This window comes from Canis aureus, chromosome 12 (assembly GCF_053574225.1).
Source record: "Canis aureus isolate CA01 chromosome 12, VMU_Caureus_v.1.0, whole genome shotgun sequence".
Taxonomy (NCBI): domain Eukaryota; kingdom Metazoa; phylum Chordata; class Mammalia; order Carnivora; family Canidae; genus Canis; species Canis aureus.
The window spans coordinates 1,630,108-1,656,253 of NC_135622.1; the positions used below are offsets into that span (position 1 = coordinate 1,630,108).

General features: G+C 38.2%; 1 protein-coding gene and 1 pseudogene across 12 annotated transcripts in view; both read right to left on the reverse strand.

Annotated features, from left to right (window-relative positions):
- Positions 1-26,146, reverse strand: part of ST7L (suppression of tumorigenicity 7 like) — an 87,862-nt gene that overhangs the window by 4,723 nt on the left and 56,993 nt on the right. For 10 of the 12 annotated variants that reach the window (XM_077916110.1, XM_077916105.1, XM_077916109.1 and 7 more), the window contains 2 exons: positions 21,423-21,515; positions 15,151-15,290 (listed from right to left, as the gene is read on the reverse strand). In XM_077916110.1, coding sequence (XP_077772236.1) covers positions 15,151-15,290; positions 21,423-21,515 — 233 coding nt within the window. Of the gene's footprint in view, positions 1-301; positions 762-897; positions 7,805-15,150; positions 15,291-21,422; positions 21,516-26,146 lie in introns of those variants that run through there. The other 2 variants (XM_077916108.1, XM_077916106.1) reach the window with 2 other exon arrangements.
- LOC144324782 (large ribosomal subunit protein eL21 pseudogene) lies at positions 22,607-24,726 on the reverse strand (annotated as a pseudogene).

The window sequence follows — 26,146 nt, forward strand, 5'->3', positions numbered from 1 at the left end:
GTGGCTCTTCCTCACTTAAGACATTTTAGTCATCCTAGAGTTTAAAAAAGCAAGTGAAGCTTTCTCCCCTGGGCCCCCTAACTCTGAACTACTGTGTGTTCACTTCCATTAGGCCTATGAGTCTATGGGTGGAGCAGCTAGACACAGAAGTTCTCTTTCTTTGACCCAAAGGAGCTGAAATCCAGTGACTTTACTTCACCACCACCAGCCCCTGAAAGCAAGCCTGACCAGAAAGGCTGAGTGAATAAAAAGGGAAGACCATTTATTTTTTTATTTTTTAAAGACTTTATTTATTCATTCATGAGAGACACAGAGAGACACAGGCAGAGGGAGAAGCAGGCTCCCTGTGGGGACCCGATGAGGGACATGGGGGTCACGCCCTGAACCTAAGGCATACGTTCAACCACTGACTCACCCAAGGGCCCCAGGGAAGAACATTTAATCCACATTGTCCTACTGACAACTTTCAAGGTGGAGTTTCCCCAAGAAAAACTGTGATGTTTGTAAGAAGCATTTTCAGGTACAAAATGCTTTACCATGGACATAATTTTCACAGCCACCCTGTAAGGCAAGAGACATTCTCGCTGTACAGGTGCTGTTTAGAAAGGTTCAGTGATTTGTCCAAGGTCATGTGATACTGAGTGGCGCAGACAGAACTCAAATCCGGGGCTTCTCACTTCAAATCTTGTGTGTTCTTCTCAAAGTCTGAGAACATGCCTCTGGCTGGAAGGGTCAGAGTCCCAGCCCCTTCAGAACAGACACTGATACAAAATATTGAGGAGAGTATATGTGAGCAGAATTTACAAAAGAAACAGCCTAGGCCTTCTCTAGCCACATCAAGGAATCCCCTGTCATTTCCGCCACTATTTCCACCACCACAAAATGATCACTACACTAAGCAGTCTGTATTTAATCAACTCTGGCTCCTAGTGCTTTCTCTCTTTTTTTTTCTTCTTCTTCAGATTAACACTTAAACATTTGTTTTAATTTTATCTAGTTCTTTTAAAGTGATGCTGAGTGTGCAGAGTACAAGTAGTCCTGAGAAGCCATGATAGGAAACTGTTAAGGTTTTGGGCCTCTAAAGTATTTCTTAGAATTTCCTTTGAGATTTCACTCTTTTTTTTTTTAAATGCTGTCAACTCCTGGACTAGGAAAGTAAGAACAGGGAATGAGAGTGCTAAAAACCCATCCTATCCCAGGCAAGATGCCTACTCAAGGCCTGGTAAAAGTCCTGGGATCTCTAGCTGAGACAAGTAATTTATCTACACCATGGCAAGGAGAATTCACCCTGCAGAGAAACCTCTACAAGATGAGGCAGACAACAGATTCTTACTTGATCAAAAACTTTTGCTGCTCTCAACCCCTCCTCCCGCCCTCATTCAAAATCTGGACTTCTGTTTAGGTCCAAGACAGTGAGACAAAGCAGCTCCAAGAGAGGACGTGTGCAAGGGGAACCCTTCCCTGTTCAACCCTGGAATGCATTCCTTCAGAAACAGCCTGAGCCTGCACATATCCAACTTATCCCACTTGCGCACCCCAACTGTGAAGGCAGAAGGGAAAACTGCAGGAACACAGTGTTCATCCATCATAGACCCGGGCCCCCACTTGAGCTAGGGGAAGGACACCTCATGAAAACAGTCTACCTATAGTCAGGATCTGTCCCAGAGCAAACCTTACTTTTTGGTCCATCGATCTTGGCTCTCACTGCTCTCCCTGCTCCCCACCCCCACTGCCTCCGCATGTGGGCTCAGAAGTCATCATCTAAAGAATTCCACTGCTCACCTCCTGCATAGCAGCACAGCCCCATGAGGCCGCACACCAGATGGAGGGGATAAAAGTACGAGGTCATGGCTTCTAGCAAAAGGCTTTTTCTTAAACTAACCCTGACTCCTGGAAAAGAGGCAGAGCAGGAGAGTGTCGGGTGAGCTGCTGACGACAGCAGCTGCATGGGTCTTGTGTAAAAAGGAAGGAAAAAGCCTTCATTAAAAATTTCCCTGCTCCTGTCTCCAGACCTATTTCTGATCCCATATCTACTTCTTGAAGGTGTCTGAGGAGAATGCAGAGGCTGCCAAGCCAAAGGGTTAAATCCTTCCCATTTGTTGGGACCTATTCAGCGGGCTGCCACATACATGCTGAGGTGGAGGCCGAGCCCTGAACACGTGCCCTGTTCCTCCAGGCAGTTAGCTACGATGTAAAGGGAAAGGGTGTGGAAGGCGGACTAGAACTCTGGGGAAACTAAGAAGGCTGTCAGTAGGCCTCCAAAATGTTTGTGTGTAATAGACAAGGGGAAACAGGAAAATCATCATTCCTAGGATCGTTATGCTTGTTGGGTGACAAGGTACACAAGCAACAATCACAAAGGAAAAACAGTTTGAAGAATGGGCTGAGAAACAGAAGTTTCTGAATACAGCAATCGGGTGGAGGCGATTAATCAGCCTTTCCACAGGGGTGACTTCTGAGATGGAGTTTTAAAAGACAAGGTATGGACTGGTGGAGGCAAGTTAGAGAAGGCGTGCTAAAGCGAAGGAACTGGTATGCGCTGAAACGTAAGAGCAAGAATGTGCAAGCAATATATAAGGAATTTCAAGCCAGTACATATTATATACACTGGGGACGACAGAGAAATGAGAACGCTGAGATAAGGGCTGAAATAATGTGAACTAGCTGCATGAGCCTCGACTGTCACATGGTGCAGAGCCCCTGCAGGGCCGCACAACATCTTGATCTATGTCCATCAATGCAGGGGCACTGATGGGAAAGCACAGGGACGAGTCCATTTGTTATATGCACAGGGACGAAAAGAGCTTCACTGCAAACCCTAACAACTGCTAAGTGTTAACTACAACTCAATAGCATTTAAGGTTCTAGGCTAAATAAGAGATATGAAATTTTCTTTCTTTCTTTCCTTTTTTTTTTTTTTTTTTTAAAGATTTATTTATTCAGAGAGAGCGAAAGAGAGGCAGAGACACAGGCAGAGGGGGAAGCAGGCTCCATGCAGGGAGCCCAACGTGGGACTCAGTCCGGGGTCTCCAGGATCACACCCCGGGGCTGCAGGCGGCGCTAAACCGCTGCGCCATCGGGGCTGCCCAAGATATGAAATTTTCTATCCAGAACTGTGATGCATTAGGGAGGCTTACAGGCCCAGAAATGGCACAAATCAAACCAAACTCTTAAGAAATTACAATGTAAAAAAAAAAAAAATCTAAAATTAAAAATATGTGGTTTTTTTCCCTTACTTCCCACCTTAGAATCTGACAGGCCTTGATGTCCCGTATGATATATGGGACTTTTGCAGTGAGTAGGTTCATCATGTGTGAGGCCACAGTGAATGGGAGGAGAGCAATGAAAAAGCTTTAGGGATGACAAACCAGTTCACTGATAAGGGAGAAGACAGTTCTTGTGCACTACAAGCTGCTAGATAGAGTGGCTGCCAGGAACAAGAGATAAATGCCGATATCCTAACTTCAGTTAGGTCTCTGGCTTCTTGCATTCGTCAAGGTAAAAACCGAGCTATTTACCAGGCTCCTGTCATATTTCCTTACTGAGCTTTCTTAATTTTTGAGGACAAAAATCACAAGAACAACTTGTTCTTCCACGGTACTTTCCTTGTGCTTCTTTCAGAAAGAGTAAGTTGACCCTCAAACAACACAGGTTGGAAATACATAGGTCTACTTCTATGCAGATTTGTTTTATAGACACAGTGCAGGACTGTAAGTATATATTTTATTCTTCCTGATAATTTGCTTAATAACATTTCCTTAATTATAAGTATATAATTAAGTATATAATATATAATTAATATATATTATGTAACAGTATATAATAAAGTATATAATATGTAATATATATGACATACAATATATGTGTCCAGTCAACAATAAATTTTTGGCAAGTCAAAAATCACAAGTGGATTTTCAACTGTGTTGTTCAAGGGTCAACTATATTAGAATACACACCCCTCCCCAGCACACACACATACATATATACCATTGAATAAGCCAAAAGGTGAACAGTATCCTAATTGTTTGCTTTACTGAACTGGCACAATTTGGTGCTGGGAGGCAGCCACTCACACAGTGACAGTATTTGTTGGTATCATCTTAGTTTTTTCCTCCTTCCCTAGGCAGTTTATAAAAGGTGATTTCTGAAACCCTTCACAATAGGAAAGCTCAAGGGTTTACATTCAACTGTGAATGTAACTGTGATACCATTTTGAATTCATGAAGAAGCATGTTTCAGGTTGCACTATAATTTCCCTACGTACATAAGCCCATGGAATCTGACATAAGCTGATTGCTCATACTGGTTATTTTATTTACATTTTTGAATGGAAGAGATTTTGATACTCATAAAATATCTAACTGACTTATTAGTTTTCAACTGTTCTCCCAGAGCAGATAGTATAAAATAGACATCAAGACAGAAGTCTCAACTTGTATGACTGGTTAAGCGACCAAAGAAAATTTATTGCTCAAAAGCAATTAAAAAAAATTCAGTATGGCGCTTGAGGTCAAACAACAGATATGGTTACTCTCAATGCCATTTGAAAGATAAAAGTTAAAAAAAAAAAGTTAAGTAACTGTGTTCCTTATCTTTGTCCAAGTCCTATGGGAGAAGGTGGTAGCCAGGAGCTCAGGGGGCCTGGAATTGACTTAACTCTTTCTCTAGAGACCTAATATTGGCAGACATGGTCTAGTCTAAACGAGAACACAGGTGAATGGATGAAAGTGGGCTTCTTACAACCCAGAATGTGCCTCCTTACTAGCATGTAATAAATTAGACTTCTGAATTGGAAGATGCTATCATGCATCTAATTCACTGTTTGGAGATATGTATTCTGTTAACTGACCCAAAGAATAATAATTTCTACTTATTCCAGCATATGTAGCAAGCTCAGATGGATTGCTAGAGAACCAATGGTCACCAGTAAATTCCAAAGCCTGATCTGCAGTCTTCTGCCTCCAAGTCATTGTTCAAACTGTCTCACTTCCTTTCTTCTGCTACTACACTGGGTTAAATCAGTATACTCTTTGACCCCCTACTACAACCTCGGGCCTACTCTTCTACTCCATATACTTCCATCATTTCACTATATTTTATTGATTACATGCCTAATTAGTATAACCTCCCCAAGGATAAGTCCTATTCCTATTCTGAAATATGTATTCCAAGGTCATATACCCAGTGATCCAATTAGCACATATACTTGCTTGAGACAATAAAGAATGGAAATATTTTTTAGTTACTTAGAAAATCTTGGTGGTTCCCCTATAAAAAGGTAGAATCGTCCAGGATGCAGAATTGATCAGCAAAATTCAGCTTGGAAGAGAAGGAAAAAGAACCTTATCTCAGTGCCTACCCCAATATCCTTTTATTATTATTATTATTTAAATATTTTATTTATTTACTCATGAGATACAGAGAGAGAGAGACAGGCAGAGGGAGAAGCAGGCTCCACGCAGGGAGCCCAACATGGGACTCGATCCCGGGTCTCCAGGATCATGCCCTGGGCTGAAGGCGGTGCTAAACCGCTGAGCCACCCGGGCTGCCCTCCTTTTATTATTTTTTAAAAATTAACTGATTTTCAGAATCAGTGACTACAGGATACAGCTTTGACATTAACAGTAGGCTCTGGGAAATTCTGAATAGCTCTTTCTTGTCTCTCCCTCATGACCACAGACCCGAGTAATTTCAGTTCTAACTCTTGCTATCCCATTCTGCTTCATAATGACATCACATTATTTCATTTTCTAAACCAGAATGCCCCATACCCCTTGTCAATCTGTCCTTATTAGGGAATGAGAGGATACAAAAGATGATGAAAATGAAGAAGTGACAGCTACTATGTGAATCTGAGGCGAGACATTTCTTACTTAAATTCTAAATTGTGGAACGCTTCATTTTTTGATAGTCTTAAACTATTCAGATAAATATAATGAATACCACTGTTTATAAAAACATGAATGGGGCCTTTGGGTGGCTCAGTAGGTTAGGTGTCTCCCTTTGGCTCAGGTCATGATCTCAGGGTCCTGGGATGGAGCCCCAAATTGGGCTCCCTGCTCAGCAGGGAGTCTGCTTCTCCTTTTTGCTCCCACCCTCTCACATGCATACATACATAAATAATCTCCAAAAAAAAAAAAAAAAAACAAAAAAAAAAAACCCATGAACTTTGTCAGTTAGGTGTTAAGATAAAAGTCCTACACGTCTCATGTTTGAAAGATAATAGGGCTCCTCTTTCTATCTTCCTTGTGTGACTGAAAGGGTTCCTAACTAAACAGAGTCTTCTAAAAAGGAAAGTCTTCTCTGGGTTGAAGATGACTTTTTAGGTCACTACACCTCATGTGAGGCACGTGAAAGTAATTCCTCAGTTGCTTCCAATCAAGTGAACAAACATGCAAGGGTGAGCTAATCTATTGCTGTGGTAGTAGCTTCTGTCTTATAACTAATACATCCCTTGCCTGTCTCAAACTCCCCGCTGCCAGACTACAAGGTACCTATGGACACACACTGTATTTTATACTTCGTAAACGTGCCCAACACATATCTGTCCATTGAATAAATGAAGGAAGGAACAAGTCCATCAACAGTAACATACTAATATAATGAATTTGAATGTCAAAAATGTGGAGTATATTACAGAATAATCATTATCATACTTTGGCATGCTATAGAACAAGAGTTCACATAGTTTGAAATGCAGAGGCTCTTTAAAAACTACACTTTGAAAACAAACTAAGATAAGCCCGACTGGAGTCCTTCCAGTCAATAAGCCAATACTGAAAGAAGAATCTCTTCAGGGTCTCCAGGCCTCTGAACTGCATGTTCTTAGTGCAGCTGTTGTTGGTGTTGTTGTTTACGGCAGTCTGAACAATAACTAAAATACACTAAGAGCAAATTAATAAGAAAAGTCTACACAGCTAGGGCTTAGTTGAATTAGAATCCCTAGGCTCCCAATAAGGGCCAAATCCAAAGGGATCAGAGTCAAATAAATAAAAAATCCAGCTGAATTTTATCAGAGGGCAAAGTTTCAACTCCGAGTACCCCAGCAACCAAGGATGAATTATGCGTAAGATTAGTAAAGTGCCTTCATCTACAACCCAGCCAGAGAACATTCTTCTATCTCACTGTGACTGCAGGAAACACAGCAATGTATTTGCCTGCCAAGAATAGTTGTAGCTATACTCTAGATGGGAGTCTAACAAACACTAAGGGATTAAAATTTAATTGTAAAGCTGCTGCTAACCTGGGAGTCAAAGCTTGAACTCTGGCTTCACAAAGAAAGTGGGACTCTGGCATCTTGAATAGATGAAAACAAGAGCTGGCACGTTCCTAACAGAGGGTGTGAGAATATGCTCCCTTCTGAATTCTTCCCCAAACTACTTCTCTCTGTATATCCTACTGGTAATTTGTAAGTGCTCAATAAGAATAGAGCCCTCTGGGACACCTGCGTGGCTCAGCAGTTGACCGTCTGCCTTTGACTCGGGGCGTGAATCGTGGGGTCCTGGGATCGTGTCCTGCAACAGGCTTCTGCATGGAGTATGCTTGTCCCTCTGCCTGTGTCTCTGCCCGCCCCCCTCTCTTTCTCTCTCAATCTCTGTGTCTCTCATGAATAAATAAAAATCTTTAAAAAATAGAGCCCTCTCCGACACTTTGAAGAATACATATACGTTTCATTTTCAGAATGCTTGAAATTATAGGATGAGGTGAGAGGGTGAATATGTGGTCTGAATTCTCTTGAATATCAGTTCTCTTAATTTTGTTGAGCAGCATCTGAAGCCGAAATAATTTCTTTTCTTGAAGATGGCTGTTAGAGATGGACATAAGGCAATCTTAATGTCATTATAGAACTAAGATAATTTTATTTTTTCCTCAAATTCAGAAAGAATATTAATAGCTAATCTTGTATTGAGGCCTCATCAGCATTAAAGAACACACCTAAGTTTCCTACCTACTGACACAACTACTAGAAGTACATCTGCTACCTAAAACTCCCATGTTAGCCAGAAAATTCTCACAAGTTATATTTTAGACCAAAAGTTTATTTTGTTCTGTTAAACTTCCCCCGATAATCCTTCAGACTTACCCTCTGACTTTGAAAGAAGAGTGATATTAAAACATGGAGTACACATTTTGCTTTATACTAAAAGTTTGTTTTGTTTTTACCATTTCAGAGAGTCAATCAAATTCCCTCTGATTCATTAAAAACCAGTACCTACTGTTTCTTTGGTATCACTGTACATTTCAGACAGTTAGAAAGGCTGAAGTGCTTTATACCATTGTCTGAGTAGGTGATAGAAATCAAACAGTGTTCTTTGTTCTTAAGTGGCTTACTTGCAAGAATAGGAATGAAATTAAAGTGAACCCATTTAAAAGATAGAAAAGTAAATGGGCATTCTTTATCTTAAAGCATCAGAGTTCATCAAATATCAGAGTTCATCAAATAGGCTTGTATTGTGAAGAGTGAAGAGTTTTTCAGGCAGTTTGTCTACTGATGTTTTTATTTTTCAGTAAGCATTTCTGCAACCTAAGTGTCCTATCTTCTGAAAATCCCTATCGGCTTTTCATTTAAAACTCTTCTCCAGGGGCACCTGGGTGGCTCAGTGGTTGAGCGTCTCTTTGCCTTTGGCTCAGGTCGCGATCCCGGGGTCCTGGGATGGAGTGGCACATAGGGCTCCCTGCTCAGCAGGGAGTCTGCTTCTCTCTCTTTCTCTACCCCTCCCCCTACTGCTCATGCTCATTCTCTCTCTCAAATAAATAATCTCTTTAAAACATTTAAATAATAAAAATAAATAATTAAAACTCTTCTCCAAATTCATCTCCTGAAGGAAGACTTCCCTAGCAAAACTACTGTACTATCACCACTCCATCTTTCTACATCCCTTCATCATTACCATATTTAGTTTGAAATGTATTCTTTTGTACTTGTTATGGCCTGAGTTGTCACGTGACATATTACTGAAACCAAGAATCTGTATCATGTCTAATGGGCTATCTATTGTGTGATTTAGAGCAAATCACTAACTTGAATGTTTTAAACTTCTCTATCTAAAACACTGGAAAACCACAATCTGTCTTCCAATGGCTCAGGTAAGAATAAATGAGAGTCTAAGTATACACTCTTAAGAACAAAGATAATAACTAACAAATCTAAATGACCCATGGTTTAGAATCGTTAATATATTAAGTAGTCATACAAATTTAGTTCTCTGGAGCATTAGAAATTTAATTGGTGGGAGAAGGAGCAAAGTTCGACTCAAGAGAGAAGCCAATAAAAACTATTCCTCAAGATTATAAATTTATTCTGTATCCCATTATTCTCTCCATTTAGAGAACTTTGCTGGGTCTGCAAAAAACAAAGATGTTTTCTAAAAGACAAATCAGTAGATTTCCTAATGTGAATTCTAGTATCACTTGTGTAATGGGTTTGGAGTGAGCAACTGACATCAATATCTAAGCACTGCTCTTCTGAAAACTGTTATGCAGTCCATTTGCCTCAAGTGCTAATGATTAAGCAATCAATATATCAGTAGCAGTCAGTGACAGGATGTCCTAAACTTTGGCACTGAGACGTTTACTTTGAGGGGGAAAGGATGATTAAATATACTGCCAAATAAATTCAGGAGAGCTTTTGTGAACTTCAGATTTGACAGGTACATGTTAATAGGGAAAGAGGGTGCTTTCCACAAACTTCAAAACTGAACCAGACCCTGGGGAAGGGGTATAAACATATGCTAAAAAAAGTACATTGTCTTAACTTTTGTTCTTTATTCCCCTCCTCTTTGAAGAGTCTAGTAATCGGAAAATAGGGATAAAGAAGAACATCAGCAATTTCACAAACTTTTCAGTCTGGTTCTTTTTTGAAGGAGAACAATGAGAAAGAGGCATAGAGAAATGCCCTTGGTGGGAGGAGAGAACATCTTTTCTCTTGCTAGAAATATCCCAATTAAGAAAATCAAAATTGGAATATGGTAGACTGCCCACAGAAAGATTTCAGTGGTACTTGACGGGATGAGCACTGGGTGTTATTCTGTATGTTGGCAAATTGAACACCAATAAAAAATAAATTTATTATTAAAAAAATAAATAGACAATTTCAAAAAAAAAAAGATTTCAGTGGTACTAACAAAGGAACATTGGTATGTATGTAAACATTTCGTTTTTTGACCTGTCACACAATGGGCTCTTTTTATTATCATTATAATCTCTGGAAAATACCTTGGATATACTACTGTGGAAATAACATGGTTACAGAACAATATTTTATGGGAATATAAGCTTGGTTACAATTCAAAATGTTTTTAAAACTATGTCAGTTCTTAGGAACTAAAGAAGCCTCACAGCTTGGAAAAGTAATCCATTTTCAAACAAAGTGAAGAAACTTGTTCTACTTGTTGGTTGAATTTCTGAATGTGGCCTACATATTTAATAAAGAGGGATACAACTATCATAGGTTTTTAGTATGAATGAAATCAGATGGAGAATATAAAAAATTACTTTCACCTATGAACAGATTTCATGTCACTGGTTATGACAGTGGAAAATTAGGAACCTTTAGAAATAATGTATTTTTTTCTATTGGCATATATCAATATAGAGTTATAATTATCAACTCCCCTAGGTATGAAGATGATCTTTGCCCTGGAAAAAAATAATGAGAATAGTGTACAAACCAAAAAGTTTTTATCACTATTCAGTAAAACACATGTGGCATTTATTTCTGCTTATTATTTTTTAAAATGTAATTTGGGGAGAAAAATGTTAATTATTTTTGGGAAGGGGCTGAAGAAATCCCAGTGAGACATTCCGTAGAAAGGTCTTTTGTTAGTATAACATCTGACCTTCTATATCTTTGGAAATCATACAACTTGGCTAATGTAGTCCTTAAAGAATTAATCAAGCAGATTGTTAGGCCCTAGTTACAGTGGAGCCAGCCAATTATGAGTTGCTCAGAAATTCATCACTGGCATGTCCAACCACATTTTCCCACATAAAGATTAGTAAAAATATGTGGAAACAGGGCCATTCCCACCTCAGCACAACTACAATATGTGTTCAGTGAAAAAGATTTCAACAAAGTTTTGCTTTAGTGAAACAAACTATTTATTTGGGAATCTTTCTGATTCCTGTCTTTACCCATTAACACCTTTTTCTGCCGAGTTGCTAAGGCTATCTATCCTATTTCAATTAAAACCCAACTAGTGATTTTTTATATTCAAACACACTTCTGAGTTCAAAATACTAAAGTCACATGCCACAAGCCTGAATTCATCAGTAAGTTACTAAAATCCCTAAAGACCATCTGTAGTCTTCACTGCTATGATAACGCCCTCCCAAGGCTTACTAACAAGAAAGCTTTTCTTGCAGGACAGAAATGAAAGGGGCCAGGCTAAATGAAGATTGGTTCTCTAAGGAGAGGGCAGTGCAGCTCTTAAATAAAGAAGCTCCTTTCAGATAAGCAGAATCAGATTCCAGTTCATTTGGTTTGCTGGCTACCCTTACTTTGAACTCTCATATTTAACCCAGCAGGCTTCAAAGCAGGTGAGAAAATGACCTACCACTTAAAAGCAATTTTTCCTTTTTCAGGAATTCTGGCCTTGGAGTATCAGCTCTGATATCAGCACATTCCACATCTCCAGGGATTTATGCATTTTTTTTTTTTATTGCTCTATGTTGAATGTCAGACTTGGTTTTCATCTCAGCCAGCAGAAAAAAAATCAAGAAAAAAGTCCTAACTTGCTGAAACTAAAGCCTTATTCCACATAGCTTCATATCATACAAAAGATGAAGCATTAAAAAAACCACTAGCCGTTCTAGTTTGTACCCTCCCATTTATCTCAATCTGATATACAGTCAGGATTATTAAAAATCATTAATCCCTAGACCTGACTTCACAAAAAAGCAATTTTGGGCAGCCCGGGTGGCTCAGCCATTTAGCGCCGCCTGTGGCGGGGGGCCAGATCCCAGAGATCCGGGATCGAGTCCCACGTCGGGCTCCCTGCATGGAGCCTGCTTCTCCCCCTGCCTGTGTCTCTGCCTCTCTCTCTCTCTCTGTCTCTCATGAATAAATAAATAAAATCTTAAAAAAAAAAAAAAAAGCAATTTTGTAACATATTTTAACAAATTCAAATTAAATTTACTTTAGCATATGAGCCAATACAAAAGAATATTAGATGAGGAAGAAACCATGATAACAATGGAAAGGATTTAGGAAATTTTATTGAATTGCTTTGGCTTACAAAATAGAATGATTTCCACTATATTTGGCTATCAAATATCTGACCTAATTGAAAATCCTAACATAGGCAGTTTGCAATTTATCAATACTTTCTGTTCTACAAAGCGGTTTGCCAGCACTCAGAATCTGAAACATTTCTCCACTCTTATTAGTACAAATACACATATTATTTGTGATAATATTACCAGCAATATTATTTAAATGATACCCAACCACCATTTATATTGTAATTTCTATGGGAAAATACATTTTGAGTTTACTATCAGGACACAGCTCCTCCCAAAGTGAAGGGGGTAGGATTTCTCAACACAGCTGCACTTTGGTGATAATGATGACAATGACAGGTGGCGACAACAGTAACACTTCCCTAGTTTCTACTATGGGCAGACATGGTTCTTAACACTTGTCATACCTTAAACTCATTTAGCCCTCACAAAGGCCTATGAGGTAGTACTATTCTCATTTTACAGTGAGGGGGAGAAATGGTTAAGTAACTTACCTGAAGTTGTGCAGCCAGTAAGTGTCAGGGCTGGAACTCAAAGCAAAGCAGTGTGGCTCCAGAGCCTATGCTCATTACCATTCTGCAATGCTGCCCCTTCTCTAACCTAAAAAGGTGGCACTATCTAGACAGTCTAAATTCCTCATATTGCATAGAGGAGAGCAGGGCTTCTCAAGTTTTAAATCCACAATATAGGATCACCTGGAGGTCTTGTTCAAATGCAGAATCAGGAAGTTTGGAGTGGTGCCTCAGGTTCTGCCTTTCTAACAAGCTCCTGGGTACTGGTGAAGTTTCTACTGCATAGACCATTAAGTGGAGGAAAAAGGAGAATTTGAGCCCCCAGTTCCCTAGTTGGCTGGCTGGCTGGCAGCCATTTATATGTTGTGTTTGTAAACTGGAGATGGCCTGGATGTAACCATTTTCCATAATTTCTTCAATGGAACCTGCCCTTGGTACTGCTGCATGCTAAATATTGGTCTTCAGGTACCTTGAGTAAATAGTTTGCTTTTAGGAATGAAAAATGTATGTGTAAAGGCCACTGGATACAATGTAGCTATAAAAGTTTGCTGTGAGACACATTTTTCACTCTATACCATCAACTTATACAAATATCAAAGGATGGTAAATAAATGCCTATTTATTGTTCATTAACTAGAATCACAGGAAATTAATAACTTTTGGTCTAAAAAAAAGCTTCCACTTAAAATGTATAATTGTTCACTCTCAGACTCTGCTAGAGGAGTGCTAAGGTGCTTGTGCTATGTAATCTTAAAGGCTCTCTGGTGCATCAGCCATGTCTCAGGTAAAGGCAGACACCATATACTAACATCAATGGATAGAGTTGACAGTGAAAACACTGCATTAATTTTAGTCAGAACCTCATGAAAGTATACCACTAACAATCGCTACATATCGATTCCAGATTCTAAATCTCTCTCCTCACTCAATTTTTCCTCTTTCCCGATGCCCTGAGAGAATCCTAAGGACCATCTCTCCCACTGCTTGCCTGCAATCTCAAATACACAACTGCATATATTTTTCCAGTTGTTAGATGGACAGGATTCCCCTTCCAGTCAATTTTTTTCCATGTCAGATTATACAGTTAGGTCATTTCAGTTTGAGATGCAATCACTCTCTGGTCAGCACCACTCTGAACAACAGGGTATGATCACTATACTTCCCTTTTACACTAAAACAGAATAGTCAGTTTCCAACCTAAATATCTATACTCCCTGAGCAACACTGGAAAATCATTCTTGAAGACTGACCCAGAATCAAGTGCAGTCTCAGACTCCTAGGCCTACAGCCAGTGGCAACTTAACACATTATCCAGTTGACCTTCAGGGAAAAAGGGAAACCAGTGCTTTTACTCCTAGTGCCAGAAGAAAACCAACTAATCTTTAAGGCACAAAATAAACTGTTCTTAAGGCAGAAAAAGAAATTTTGAGGAATAGGGAGTTAGAATGGAGGCATATAGAAAAATTGTAGAAATTACAAAGGGCTAGTGTTTCTATGGTTCTCAGTGCTTTTTAATTTGAGACAGATGAATTAGCATTTTCCTTTTGGGCCTGAATTATTATTACCTGGTAAAAACGCAAAGATGTACAAGAAAGACACATTTGTTAAAGGCTTGGTGACTTGAAAGGACTTATCTTTGATCATTTTACTTTGAGCCAGTGTCAGTAATTACTAAGTTTATGTAGAAGAGAAAATAAAAATAATAATAATAATAATAAATTTAAAAAAAAGAAAAGAAAATAATCATGGGATATTTTCTTTAACATCAGTCCTCAAGTACCTTTTGGACCTAGCTCAGGAAATGGGGAAGTAGTTCAAATTAAAGGATAAAAATAAAAATAAAGGTCTACACATGGTTCTATACCCAAGGTTGGGGAAGGGCAATTAAGAACATGCAGATACAATAGGGAGAAGCTTTGAGTGAAACAGCACATTCTGTACCCAGGGCAAATGTTCCATCTGTCCCATCTTACCTAGTTATTCTCCATCAGCAAACCTTACAATTAATGATTTCACTTAAATGAAAAAATCAAAATAGGGAATTATCTCCAAAATAGGGAATTTTTTTAAATGCCAAAAAGAAAGCATTTAAAAGAACTGGATTATTCCTTAGCTAGTAACAATTGCTATTTTTACCACCAAAAGTGATCTACAAAGACCAACTTTATCATGTTATATATACTGTTGTATTCTTTAAACTTTTAAGCAACAAAAATATAGCTCAAGTCACCAAAAACTTATGTTTGACATATTTATGGCAGCAACTTTACAAATCAATTCCTGTAATTCACTATAACAAACATCTTCCACTGATCAACTGGTTTAGCACAAATAGATCAGAGATGGTTTCTTGTGTGTTTTACAAATACTCTATACAAGTCCTTGAGATCATACTTACAGCTTTAGCAAAAACACCCATGATTTCAGGAAACTGGTGTGTGAGAAGAGCTATCATTGCTGTAGAAGAACACAGTCCTGCTGTGAAATGGATGAAGAAAGGAAGCTCCTTCTTTGGGTAAACAGAAACATGATGAAAGGCTGCAAGGGAGAAAAGGTAGAAATGTATTTTATTTAAGAATATAGCAAAAGCCAGTTTTAATGTGTTCAAACAAAGTTTAAAACTAAAAAGGAAAATAGTTGCTTTAAAAAAGAACAAGGCATCTCTGGCTAAGCAAGGTAGAAGAAAGTCATCCATTAAATTTATTCCAGCATCAACAGTGTATCAACAGAGCCAGATAACTGCTGGGGACTGGGAATTGGATGGCATCGTGGGAAAGAACATTAATTGTAAAGTCATGCTGAGGTGGTTTTGAAAAAGAGCTTTGTCACTGATAAGCTGTGTGATCCTGAATAAGCTGCTAAACCCTCTCATAGTTGCTATGGAGTTGTTATGATGAACACTGTAAGTCCTTAAATGTGAATTGTTATAATTCTTGTTCTTTGGGAGCTCAGAGACAAGTATAGTGATCGAGAGACAGATGTATGGTTGCAGACTTCCCAGAACCATAATTTCATCCAGTTTTAATAAACGTTCTATGTGTGGCATTTCATAAAGCACCGTAAAAATTGAACTAGAACACCAAAGCGCTAGGATTGGGAACATAAGTAAAGTCCCTTGTCTTATCCTATTCACACATTAACTCAGGTATTATTTTTCTAATGATTGGATATTTCATTACTAATAGTATTCAAGTATTTATATCTTATTTGAAATTTGATTAAAAACACCTGAATAGCAATGCTGAGATGAGCCTATTATCATGCTTGGCCCACAGTAGGTGCTCAATAAATGTCTGTTAAACTGAGAGCTACTCTGGGACTTCATTAGTCCAGGAAGTTGACTACTCAGGGCTGACACAAACCCAGGAATTCCTGATGTAATATCCTGCATAAGTAAAGGATGACTAATTCAGTGCTGAATCAAGGTCAGCTATAAATTTTACTCTTTTCAACATAATGATTCACAGAGAAGATTACACCTAAGTTTCCTTTGGTAGCCATATTTTTTATACCTTATACTACACTCAAAAAGTATATGCCAAAAATGGAACTTATATTAAAAATCTAGAAAATTTCCAGAGGGTTGAGTCACATTTAAAGTAAAAGCACATTGAATCTTAATTTTTTTTTTTTTAAAGAAATTTAGAAACATTAGAAGCTATGGCTTGGATTGCTTTCTGTAGATTCATTTGTCAGTCAATGTTTGGCTAATACATCAGTATAATGGATGACTAGTACAGAAACACTCCCTTGGAAGTAAAGTTCAAATTTCATCACTGGCTTGTAGAGAAAAATTTATCAGGAGGCATAAAAGACAACTAAATAGCTATGTGAACTAAGGGAATAGTTCAAGTCTGAACTTATGAGGTTCATAAGCAAATTCCAGAATGTTGTAAGTCCTATCAAGGTTGAAGGAGAATTGAAAACAAAAACATTAAGTACTCCTGGGTTTTAGAACTCCACATTATTAAAAATTTGTTCATTCTACATTGTCAGATACAGACAAATGCTCTCAGAACAAACAATATAATCAAACAAAATCCCAGCATATTCCTCCTCTCCCACCTCCTGGAATTTGCAAATGTGGAAGTACCCTGGAAATAATAAAGGCCTGTCAAAAAAGCAAACTCTCTGTTCTTGTAGCCTGTGACTCTGGCAATACATGATAATAACCCTGATTTTATTCATACCACTATGTAAAATTGGCCTTATATCAGGCAACTTTTGCAGTAATTTGGGGGGGAGGAGGCATTATTTTAGGCTAAATGTATTAACCTAATATAATATACCCTTGCATATTGATGTTCCATAATTATTCATTACTTTGTCTTAAATACCGTTGTTTCTGTTAAAATGGAAAAACAACAAGAACTATGACCAGCACCATCCTAGAAAAGAAAATTAAATTTCTTTCACTAATGACCTTTTAAATGCCAGAGTCAATGGATTCTTCATAGTAATCACCTTCCTTGATATCAGATACTCCTCCTCACTTGGAAATTTTTTGCTCCTTTTAGTTCCTAGCCTATCTAGTTCTGGTTCTTGTCCTGTCTCTCTGACCACTCCTTCACTGAATCTTCCGAACTCCTTATCAGCCACCCATTCCTTCGACATTTTTGTTCTCCTGTGATTCCACTCTCAGTTTATTTCTCACTCTGCACAATCTCTCTTTAGTGATCTCATCCATACCTAGAAAAATGAGGGCTCCCAAGTTGGTTTGGTGATAAAGAGATGTAGAGAGAAAGAGATGTTGGAACCCCTGGCAATTCTGTTTACACAACCTGAACCTGTCCCTAGGCCATGACTAACTGGACCAGGAATGAACAACTGGGTAAATCAGATTCTCCCAGAAGTTTTATTTTTTTATTTTTTTAAAAAGATTTTTAATTTATTCATTTGAGAGAGACAGACAGAGAAAGAGCACAAGCAGGGGGAGAGGCAGATGGAGAGGGAGAAGCAGACTCCTTGCTGAGCTGGAGCCTGACATAGCGCTCCATCCCAGGACCTGGAGATCATGACCTGAGCTGAAGGCAGACACTTAACCATCTGAGCCACTCAGGCACCCTCCCAGAAGTTTCAGCAGCAGCGTTGAAATATTATTCATGCTATACTATTTGCTTGAACTGATAACATGTAAACTAGAGCAATGTAGGAGGCATCAAGTTTGGCTACATCACTGTGTAAGAAGGAAAAGCCAAACAACAAAGAGAAAGATATAAAAGTGAAGCAGACACACTGAGAGAAGCAGAAATGAGAGTTCATACAGAGAGGAGATGACATTGCGGAAGGAGAAAAAGTGAGAACAGGAGAATGGAAAAAGGCAGCCAGAGATAGAGATATACAGATAAGTGACTCCTGGAAATCCTGATAGCCTTCTAATTTCTGGTTCTAGTCCCTTCTGAAGTCCAACTGTAATTGCTGCCTTTGGATTCTTCGAGATAATCCTAGTCTTCTAACAAACTCCCTTTCAATTTAAAACAGCTATTCCTTGTACCCAAAGAATACCTACAACAATCACTATTTATATAATATATACATTTAATCTGCATCTTAAGCCCATATATTATTTAGAGATGTATGAAATGTGCTATGTGCTAAAATATATATGTGCTAAATAGATTATGTAATAAAGTATTTTTTATTACACACACATATGCACACAAAGTGAGTGTGTTACATATGCAACATACTCAAAGCCTGAACTTATTTACTTCCCCAACTCCTGTTCCCAAACCTCCTCCTCCTGCTGTATGATGGATTCACCATTTCTCAAGTTAATCAAGTAAGATTTGGAATCATCCCTGACCTTAGAGATATAGGCACTCCCCATTCCAGCTTCCTTATAATCTATTGTAGACATGCAGCACTTAACACATTATCAGTCTTTCTATTTTATTTTTATTTTTTTTTATTATTGGAGTTCAATTTGCCAACATTTAGCATAATACCCAGTGCCTATCCCTCCAAGTGCCCATCACCCAGTCACCTCAACACACACCCCCCACCTCCCCTTCCACTACCCCTTGTTCATTTCCCAGAGTTAGGTGTCTCTCATGTTTTGTCACCCTCACTGATATTTTCACTCATTTTCTCTCCCTTCCCTTTATTCCCTTTCGCTAATTTTTATATTCCCCAAATGAATGAGATCATATAATGTTTGTCCTTTTTCGATTGTCAGTCTTTCTATTAACTCGTGAGCAGTTTGGGAGTTTGGAGTAGGATAAGGAGAAAAGGGAATGATATTTAATATTTTTGTTGGGTACTAACAATGCATTTGGCACGTTTATGGCACTAAGGAGGGCACTTGATGTAATAAGTGGTGGGTATTATATGCAACTAATGAATCACTAAATTCTACCTCTGAAACTGAAAAAAAAGAATACATTAATACATTTGACTAATTAAAATATTTATTGAATTCAATTTTCATGGTGAACATTACAGAGATACATGAGGGATGATAAAGAGAATGCTGGCCTTCAAGTTTACAATCTAGAAGGGAGGTTAAGAAGTACACAAAGTGCTTTGAGAGTTCAAAGGAAAAACAGATAATTTTTTTTCAGAAGATGGAAGAAAATAAAAGACCCTGGGAGAAAAATAACAGCATACTTAACTTCTATAATCTCTCCTAAAATTTCATCTGTTTGAACTTTTCAGCTAACTACACTTGGTGGTTGTAAAACTGCAACTTTTCTTCTTAGACTTGAGTTCTAATGGCCCTAGAACTGTAAAAATTGTGGCACAGGTTTATATCACATAAGAAAACATGGTCCTAATGTTTATAATCTTCAGCATGCTTTCTAAACGGTTAAATCATAAAAAGAAAAGTTACACAGAAATTTACCAGTTCACAGAGAAGAGTAAATGGATAAGGCAGCTGACACAAAGTACAGACCATTCTTTTGAGAAGTTTGACTTCTGAAAGCAAGGACTCAATGGGACTCTCAGAGATCAAAACACTACATACTTCTGGTTCTCCCCCTAAGTCCACAACGCTCCTTTTAGAACTGGAAACTTTAGTCCCTCCAATTTCATTCTTTGTAAAGACTGTTTTGGCTATTCTGAGTCTTTTACCTTTCCATATGAATTTTAGGATCGGCTTGTCAAGTTTTGCAAAATCCCTCCTGGGATTTCGATAGGGATTGTATTGAATCTGAAGGGACTGTATTGATCAGTTTGGAGAAAATTGCCATATAAATAATATTGGGTCTTCCAATCAATAAACATGGAATGTCTCCTTATTTACTTAGATTTTCTTTAATTTCTCCCAGCAAATTAAGTAGTTTTTAATATATAAGCCACGTATTTCTTTTGTTAAATTATTCCTAAATTGGTTGCTCTTTTCGATGCTACTGTGATTAGAAATGCTTTCTAAATTTCATTTTTGGACTGATTCTTCACTGCTAGTATATACACTTGCAACTGAGTTTTATATGCTGATATCATATCCTGCAACCTTGCTGAACTTGTTTATTAGATCTAATAGTATTTTTTGAATTTCTTAAGATTTCCTATATTATGATGTCATCTGTGAATAAAGACAGTTTTTCTTCTTCCTTTCCAACATGAATGCCTTTTTTATCCTGGCTTGACTGCACTAAGATCTCTAGTACAACACTGAAGAGAAGTGGGGAGAGCAGATATCCTTGCCTTATTCTTTATCTTAGGGAGAAAGTATTCAGTGTTTAAATCATAAAATCATTATTAAGTATGCTGTTAGCTATGGGGTTTTAGTAGATGCTCTTTATCAGGTTAAGGAAATTCTCTTTTATTCCTACTTTGTTCAAAATTTTTACCATGAATGGGTGTTGGATTTTTGGCAGTTGCTTTTTCTGCATCCATTGTCATTTACTCTCTTAACACGATGCAATGCCTTTTCAAAAGTTAAACCACTTGCATTTGTGAGGTAAGTCCCACTTGCTCATGGAGCATAATCCTTTTTATATGTATTTGGATTCAGTTGGCTAGTATTTTGTTGAACATGTTTGTATCTCTCTCTCTCTCTCTCTGTGTGACTATCATAAATAAATTTAAAAAAAATTAAAAAAAATAAATAAAAAAGGGATCCCTGGGTGGCACAGCGGTTTGGCGCCTGCCTTTGGCCCAGGGCTCGACCCTGGAGACCTGGGATCGAATCCCACGTCGGGCTCCCGGTGCATTGGAGCCTGCTTCTCCCTCTGCCTATGTCTCTGCCTCTCTCTCTCTCTCTCTCTCTCTCGGTGTGTGTGACTATCATAAATAAATTTAAAAAAATTTAAAAAAAATGAACATGTTTGTGTCTATAGTCATGAGGGATATCATTCTATAGTTTTCTTGTAATGCCTTTGGTTTCGGTATCAGGATAATACTGGTCTCACAGAATAAGCTGAGAAGTGTTCATTTCTTTTTTGAAAAGAATTTGTGAAGGATTGGTATTATTTCTTCTTCAAATGTTTGTAAGATGACTGCTCTTTTTAATGTCTTCAATTTTTGTGTTCTCATTGTATCTCACAGCATTTTATCCCAAAAATGTCAGGAAATGAATGGAATTATACAACTACATCCAAGAAATGACTAAAATAGTATTTTAAACAGTATCCTGAATTTCAACCAAAGGCACTTTTACTATGAGAAAATACTATGAAGCACCATCTTACTTTTAAGTTTAGGAAAACTAGAATATTTACTTACTAGGTAATAGCTCTCTATCAGCAGTCTCTGTGCAGCTTGGATAAGGGTAAAATAGATGGCCTTTTTCTAGTGGATATGGAATCATTCGAAAAGCTGAGGGAAAAAAATACATACGTTGACATTCCATTCAGACTGACTTTTATCCCATACTGTAGATCAAAGCTACTTTGGAGACATATTTTTATAAAATTTTCACATAGCATTTATTAATTTTCTTAGAGATACCTTTCAGAGGAAAGAAACAAAGTAAGCAAAAGAAGGAATAAGGGGAAGAGTAAGATTTATTTAGAAAATAGTGAATGGTCTGGCTGAAATAAAACTAAAGGGAGTAGTGGGTAATAAGGCTGGCTGGGTCCTTCTTGCCTCCGTCTCCTCACTATAAACACAACAAACTTGACTCTGTGGGTATGTATTCCTTTTCTTCCAGGAATCTTTATAAAATTGCAACATGTATCACTGTTGTGACCATAATTCCTGACAACCTACAAGATTTCCCAATGGCTCCTAACTTTACCTGTTAGGTATCACCAAATTTTCTATGAGCAGAATTTAATTTAGATCAGAGGCCACCAAAGCATTGCCCACCAAAGCATTGCCCTTTGGCCAGACCTAGACCACTATTTATATATGTATTTTTAAAGATTTTATTTTATTTGTTCATGAGAGACACACACACACACACAGAGACAGAGAGAGAGAGAGTGAGGCAGAGACACAGGCAGAGGGAGAAGCAGGCTCCTTGCAAGGAGCCCAATGTGGAACTCAATCCCAGGATCCTGGGATCATGCCCCGAGCCAAAGGCAGATACTCAACCATTGAGCCACCCAGACATCCCATATATTTATAAGTAAAATTTTATTAGAATACAGATATTAAAACCATTTCTTCATTATATTATGTAAGGCTACTTTCATGCTATAAGAGTCGGGTAGCTATAACAGAGACTATGGCTGCAAAGGCTAAATACCAGGGATCCCTGGGTGGCGCAGCGGTTTGGCGCCTGCCTTTGGCCTAGGGCGCGATCCTGGAGACCCGGGATCGAATCCCACATCGGGCTCCCGGTGCATGGAGCCTGCTTCTCCCTCTGCCTGTGTCTCTGCCTCTCTCTCTCTGTGTGTGTGTGACTATCATAAATAATTACAAAAAAAAAAAAAAAAGAAAATTAAAAAAAAAAAAGAAACCACACTGTTAAAAAAATAATAATAAATAAAATAAATAAATAAATAAATAAATAAATACCATTTGGCTCTTTACAGAAAAAGTTTACCTATCTAGATTATCATCAGCTCTTGCAAAATTTTTTTTTTTTTTTAAATTTGAGTGAGCAAGTGAGAGAGAGAGAAAGTATGAGTAGGGGTAGAGGGAGAAGCAGACTCCTTGCTGAGCAGGGAGCCCAACACAGCTTGATATGGGACATGATCCCAGGACTCTGGGATCATGACCTGAGCTGAAGGCAGCAGCTTAACTGACTGAGCCACCCAGGCACCCCTCTTGCAGACTTCTTAAAGAAGGAATCTTTATTACCTACTCAACTAGCTAAGTATTCACCAAAATTGTGATAAGTTTTTTGTTTTTCCTTTAATGCTTAGCTCTATAAACTTTTGTCAAAATATGAACTTTGGGGCAGCCCAGGTGGCCCAGTGGATTAGCGCCGCCTTCGGCCCAGGGCCTGATCCTGGAGACCCGGAATTGAGTCTCGCGTCGAGCTCCTGCACAAAACTTGCTTCTGCCTCTGCCTGTGTCTCTGTCTCTCTCTCTTTCTGTGTCTCTCACGGATAAATAAATAAAATCTTAAAAAAATATATGAACTTTTCTGCCACAGTAAAAAGTAGGGATTTGCCCAAAGTAAATCAGTGGTAACACTAGGAAATCATTCATAAAAAGATTATTTACAAAATACAGAGTAAGTCACATATTTGTTGAAGACCTCCTATGTGCCAGGCAGAACTGTAGGCACTGAAGACACATAAAGGCAATGAGATAGAGGACTTGCCTTTGAGGAGCTTATAGACTACTAGAGAAAAAGCAAAAGGAAGTTTAATTACCCAAAGACATTCTACTCCTAGTGTTAGCAGTCCCAATTTCATTAACCTGCATATTGTCAGTGACAAGCACACTGTCTGACCTCTAGCACGTGGTTAATGCAGAGGTTCCCAAATTCTCTTGTTTCAAGGCTTCATGCCTCAAATTTTTTATGATGCCCCTAGGCTGAAAGAAATACCTAACGATTTTTTTTTTTTTTTTTTTTTTTTTTTTACAATCCTGAGGTCTTTTATTTTCTTTACAGTTATCATGCCATGAATTCATAGGGAATGGGTTCCAGCAGTTCAGGCTCCTTTCCATTGGTTCTCACAAAGTGTGCTTCTTTGAGTGGGGCAGGCTGGCGCTTCAGTTGGACCCAAGTACCTTTCTCTTTGGCTTCCTTTTTTTTCTGATCATTTTCCTTCACATGCTTCAGGAAGCTATCTCGGCTCTTTGAGTGTTTAATATGCTCAATGCGGACATTAATTCTCTCGGCAAGGATCTTGCCCTTAACTTGTTTGTTTACAACAATGCCAACAGCATGCTGAGTAACACTGTAGACTCTTCCAGTTTTGCCATGGTAACATTTGTGGGGCATTCCTTTTTGAACAGTGCCCATTCCCTTGATGTCCACAATATCATCTTTCTTATAGATTTGCATGTATGTGGCCAAAGGAACAACTCCATGTTTTCTAAAAGGCCTAGAGAACATATAGCGGGTACCTCTCCTCTTTCCCTTTGTGTTGGTCATTTTGGCGAATTACTGGAAGATGGTGGTTCCCAAATACCTAACAATTCTATTTAAGTAGTGGGTCCAAACAACTTTAAAGGCTTATGTCCTAACAACTTAGCACTGATTTGAAAAAACAAAAACAAAACATATAAATTAAAGGGAAAAATAATTATTTCATGTTTTTAAAGATTTTATTTTCTCAAGTAATCTTATATCCAATGTAGGGCTTGAACTCACAACCCCAAGATCAAGAGTCGCACACTTTACTGATCAAGCCAGCCAGGTACCGCTAATTATTTCATTTTTAAACAACCACCTTTTCTTACTAATGGGATGTATGTACCTGTTGGGTTATACATAACTTCTCAAACCTTGGAATTTGACACGACCATCCTCATTTCCTGCTCCACACTGATTTTTGTTTTTCGGTGGTACTTCTTTTAATCATAGCAACTAGGGGATCCCTGGGTGGCTCAGCGGTTTAGTGCCTGCCTTTGGTCCAAGGCATGATCCTTGAGTCCCAGAATAGAGTCCCACGTTGGGCTCCCTGCTTCTCCTTCTGCCTGTGTCTCCGCCTCTCTCTCTCTCTGTCACTCATGAATAAATAAATAAAATCTTAAAAAAAAATAATCATAGCAACTAAGAAAAATCCAGCTTTGTAAAGCTATGACATCAAAAGAAATAGAAAATGGAGAGCCACCTAATAGTGAAACCTTGAACTATTCAGAACTAACAGTTTTTTTTTAATTTATTTTTATTTTTTATTTTTTATTTATTTATGATAGTCACAGAGAGAGAAAGAGAGAGAGGCAGAGACACAGGCAGAGGGAGAAGCAGGCTCCATGCATCGGGAGCCCGACGTGGGATTCGATCCCGGGTCTCCAGGATCGCGCCCTGGGCCAAAGGCAGGCGCCAAACCGCTGCGCCACCCAGGGATCCCAGAACTAACAGTTTGAATGATGCCTGACTGACATGAGTATTGCTGTGTTTCCACTGAAATTTTTAAATATCCCTTGGCACTCTTGTGAATTTGCTACAATGCCCCAAGGTGCCTCAGTATTAGGAACTGAGGGGGTTAAACCAATTCTAGTTAATGTGTATTGAATTTATTCTTGAATTTTTATTGACAGCAGAAGTGTACTTTCCAAGATAATCATAAAAATTCAACTGACAAAATATTTTGATTAAGCTTTTTCATTTTCTAAGTGATTTTAAGAAGTGACAAATAAGAGATCTGTTATTGTTGAATAACAATATAGTTCTCCAAAGAAGATATACAAATGACCAATTAGTGCATAAAAAAATGTTCAACAACACTGATTATCAGGAAAATGCAAATCAAAACCACAATGAGATACCACTTCATATCCATTAGTATGGCTATTATTTAAAAAAAAGAGAGAAACAAATGTTGCCAAGGATATAGAGAAAGTGAAACCCTTGTGCATTGTTGGTAGAATATAAAATGGTACAGCTGCCATAGAAAATACTGACAGTTCCTCATAAAATTAAATGCAGAATTATATAATTTACTGGTTCCACTTCTAAGTATATACCCAAAAGAAATGAAAGCAGGAACTTGAACAAATACTTGTAATACCCATGTTTATAGCAGGATTATTCATAATAGCCAAAAAGGTGGAAATAGCCCAAATGTTCATTGACAGATGAATGTATAAACAAAGTATATTACATACAATGGGATATTATTCAACCCTAAAAAGGAATGATTTTCTGACACATGCTACAACATTAAGAGAAGTAAGACTGATTTAATGAGATAAATACTATATGATACCTACACTAGCCAAACTCATACAGAAGATAGAATGGTTACCAGGGGCTGGAGAGAGGGGAAGCATGGGGAGTCATTGGCTAATGGATATAGAATTTCAGTTTGGGATGATGAAAAAGTTCTAGGGATAGATGATGGTGACGGTGGCACAACAATGTGAATGTACATACTACC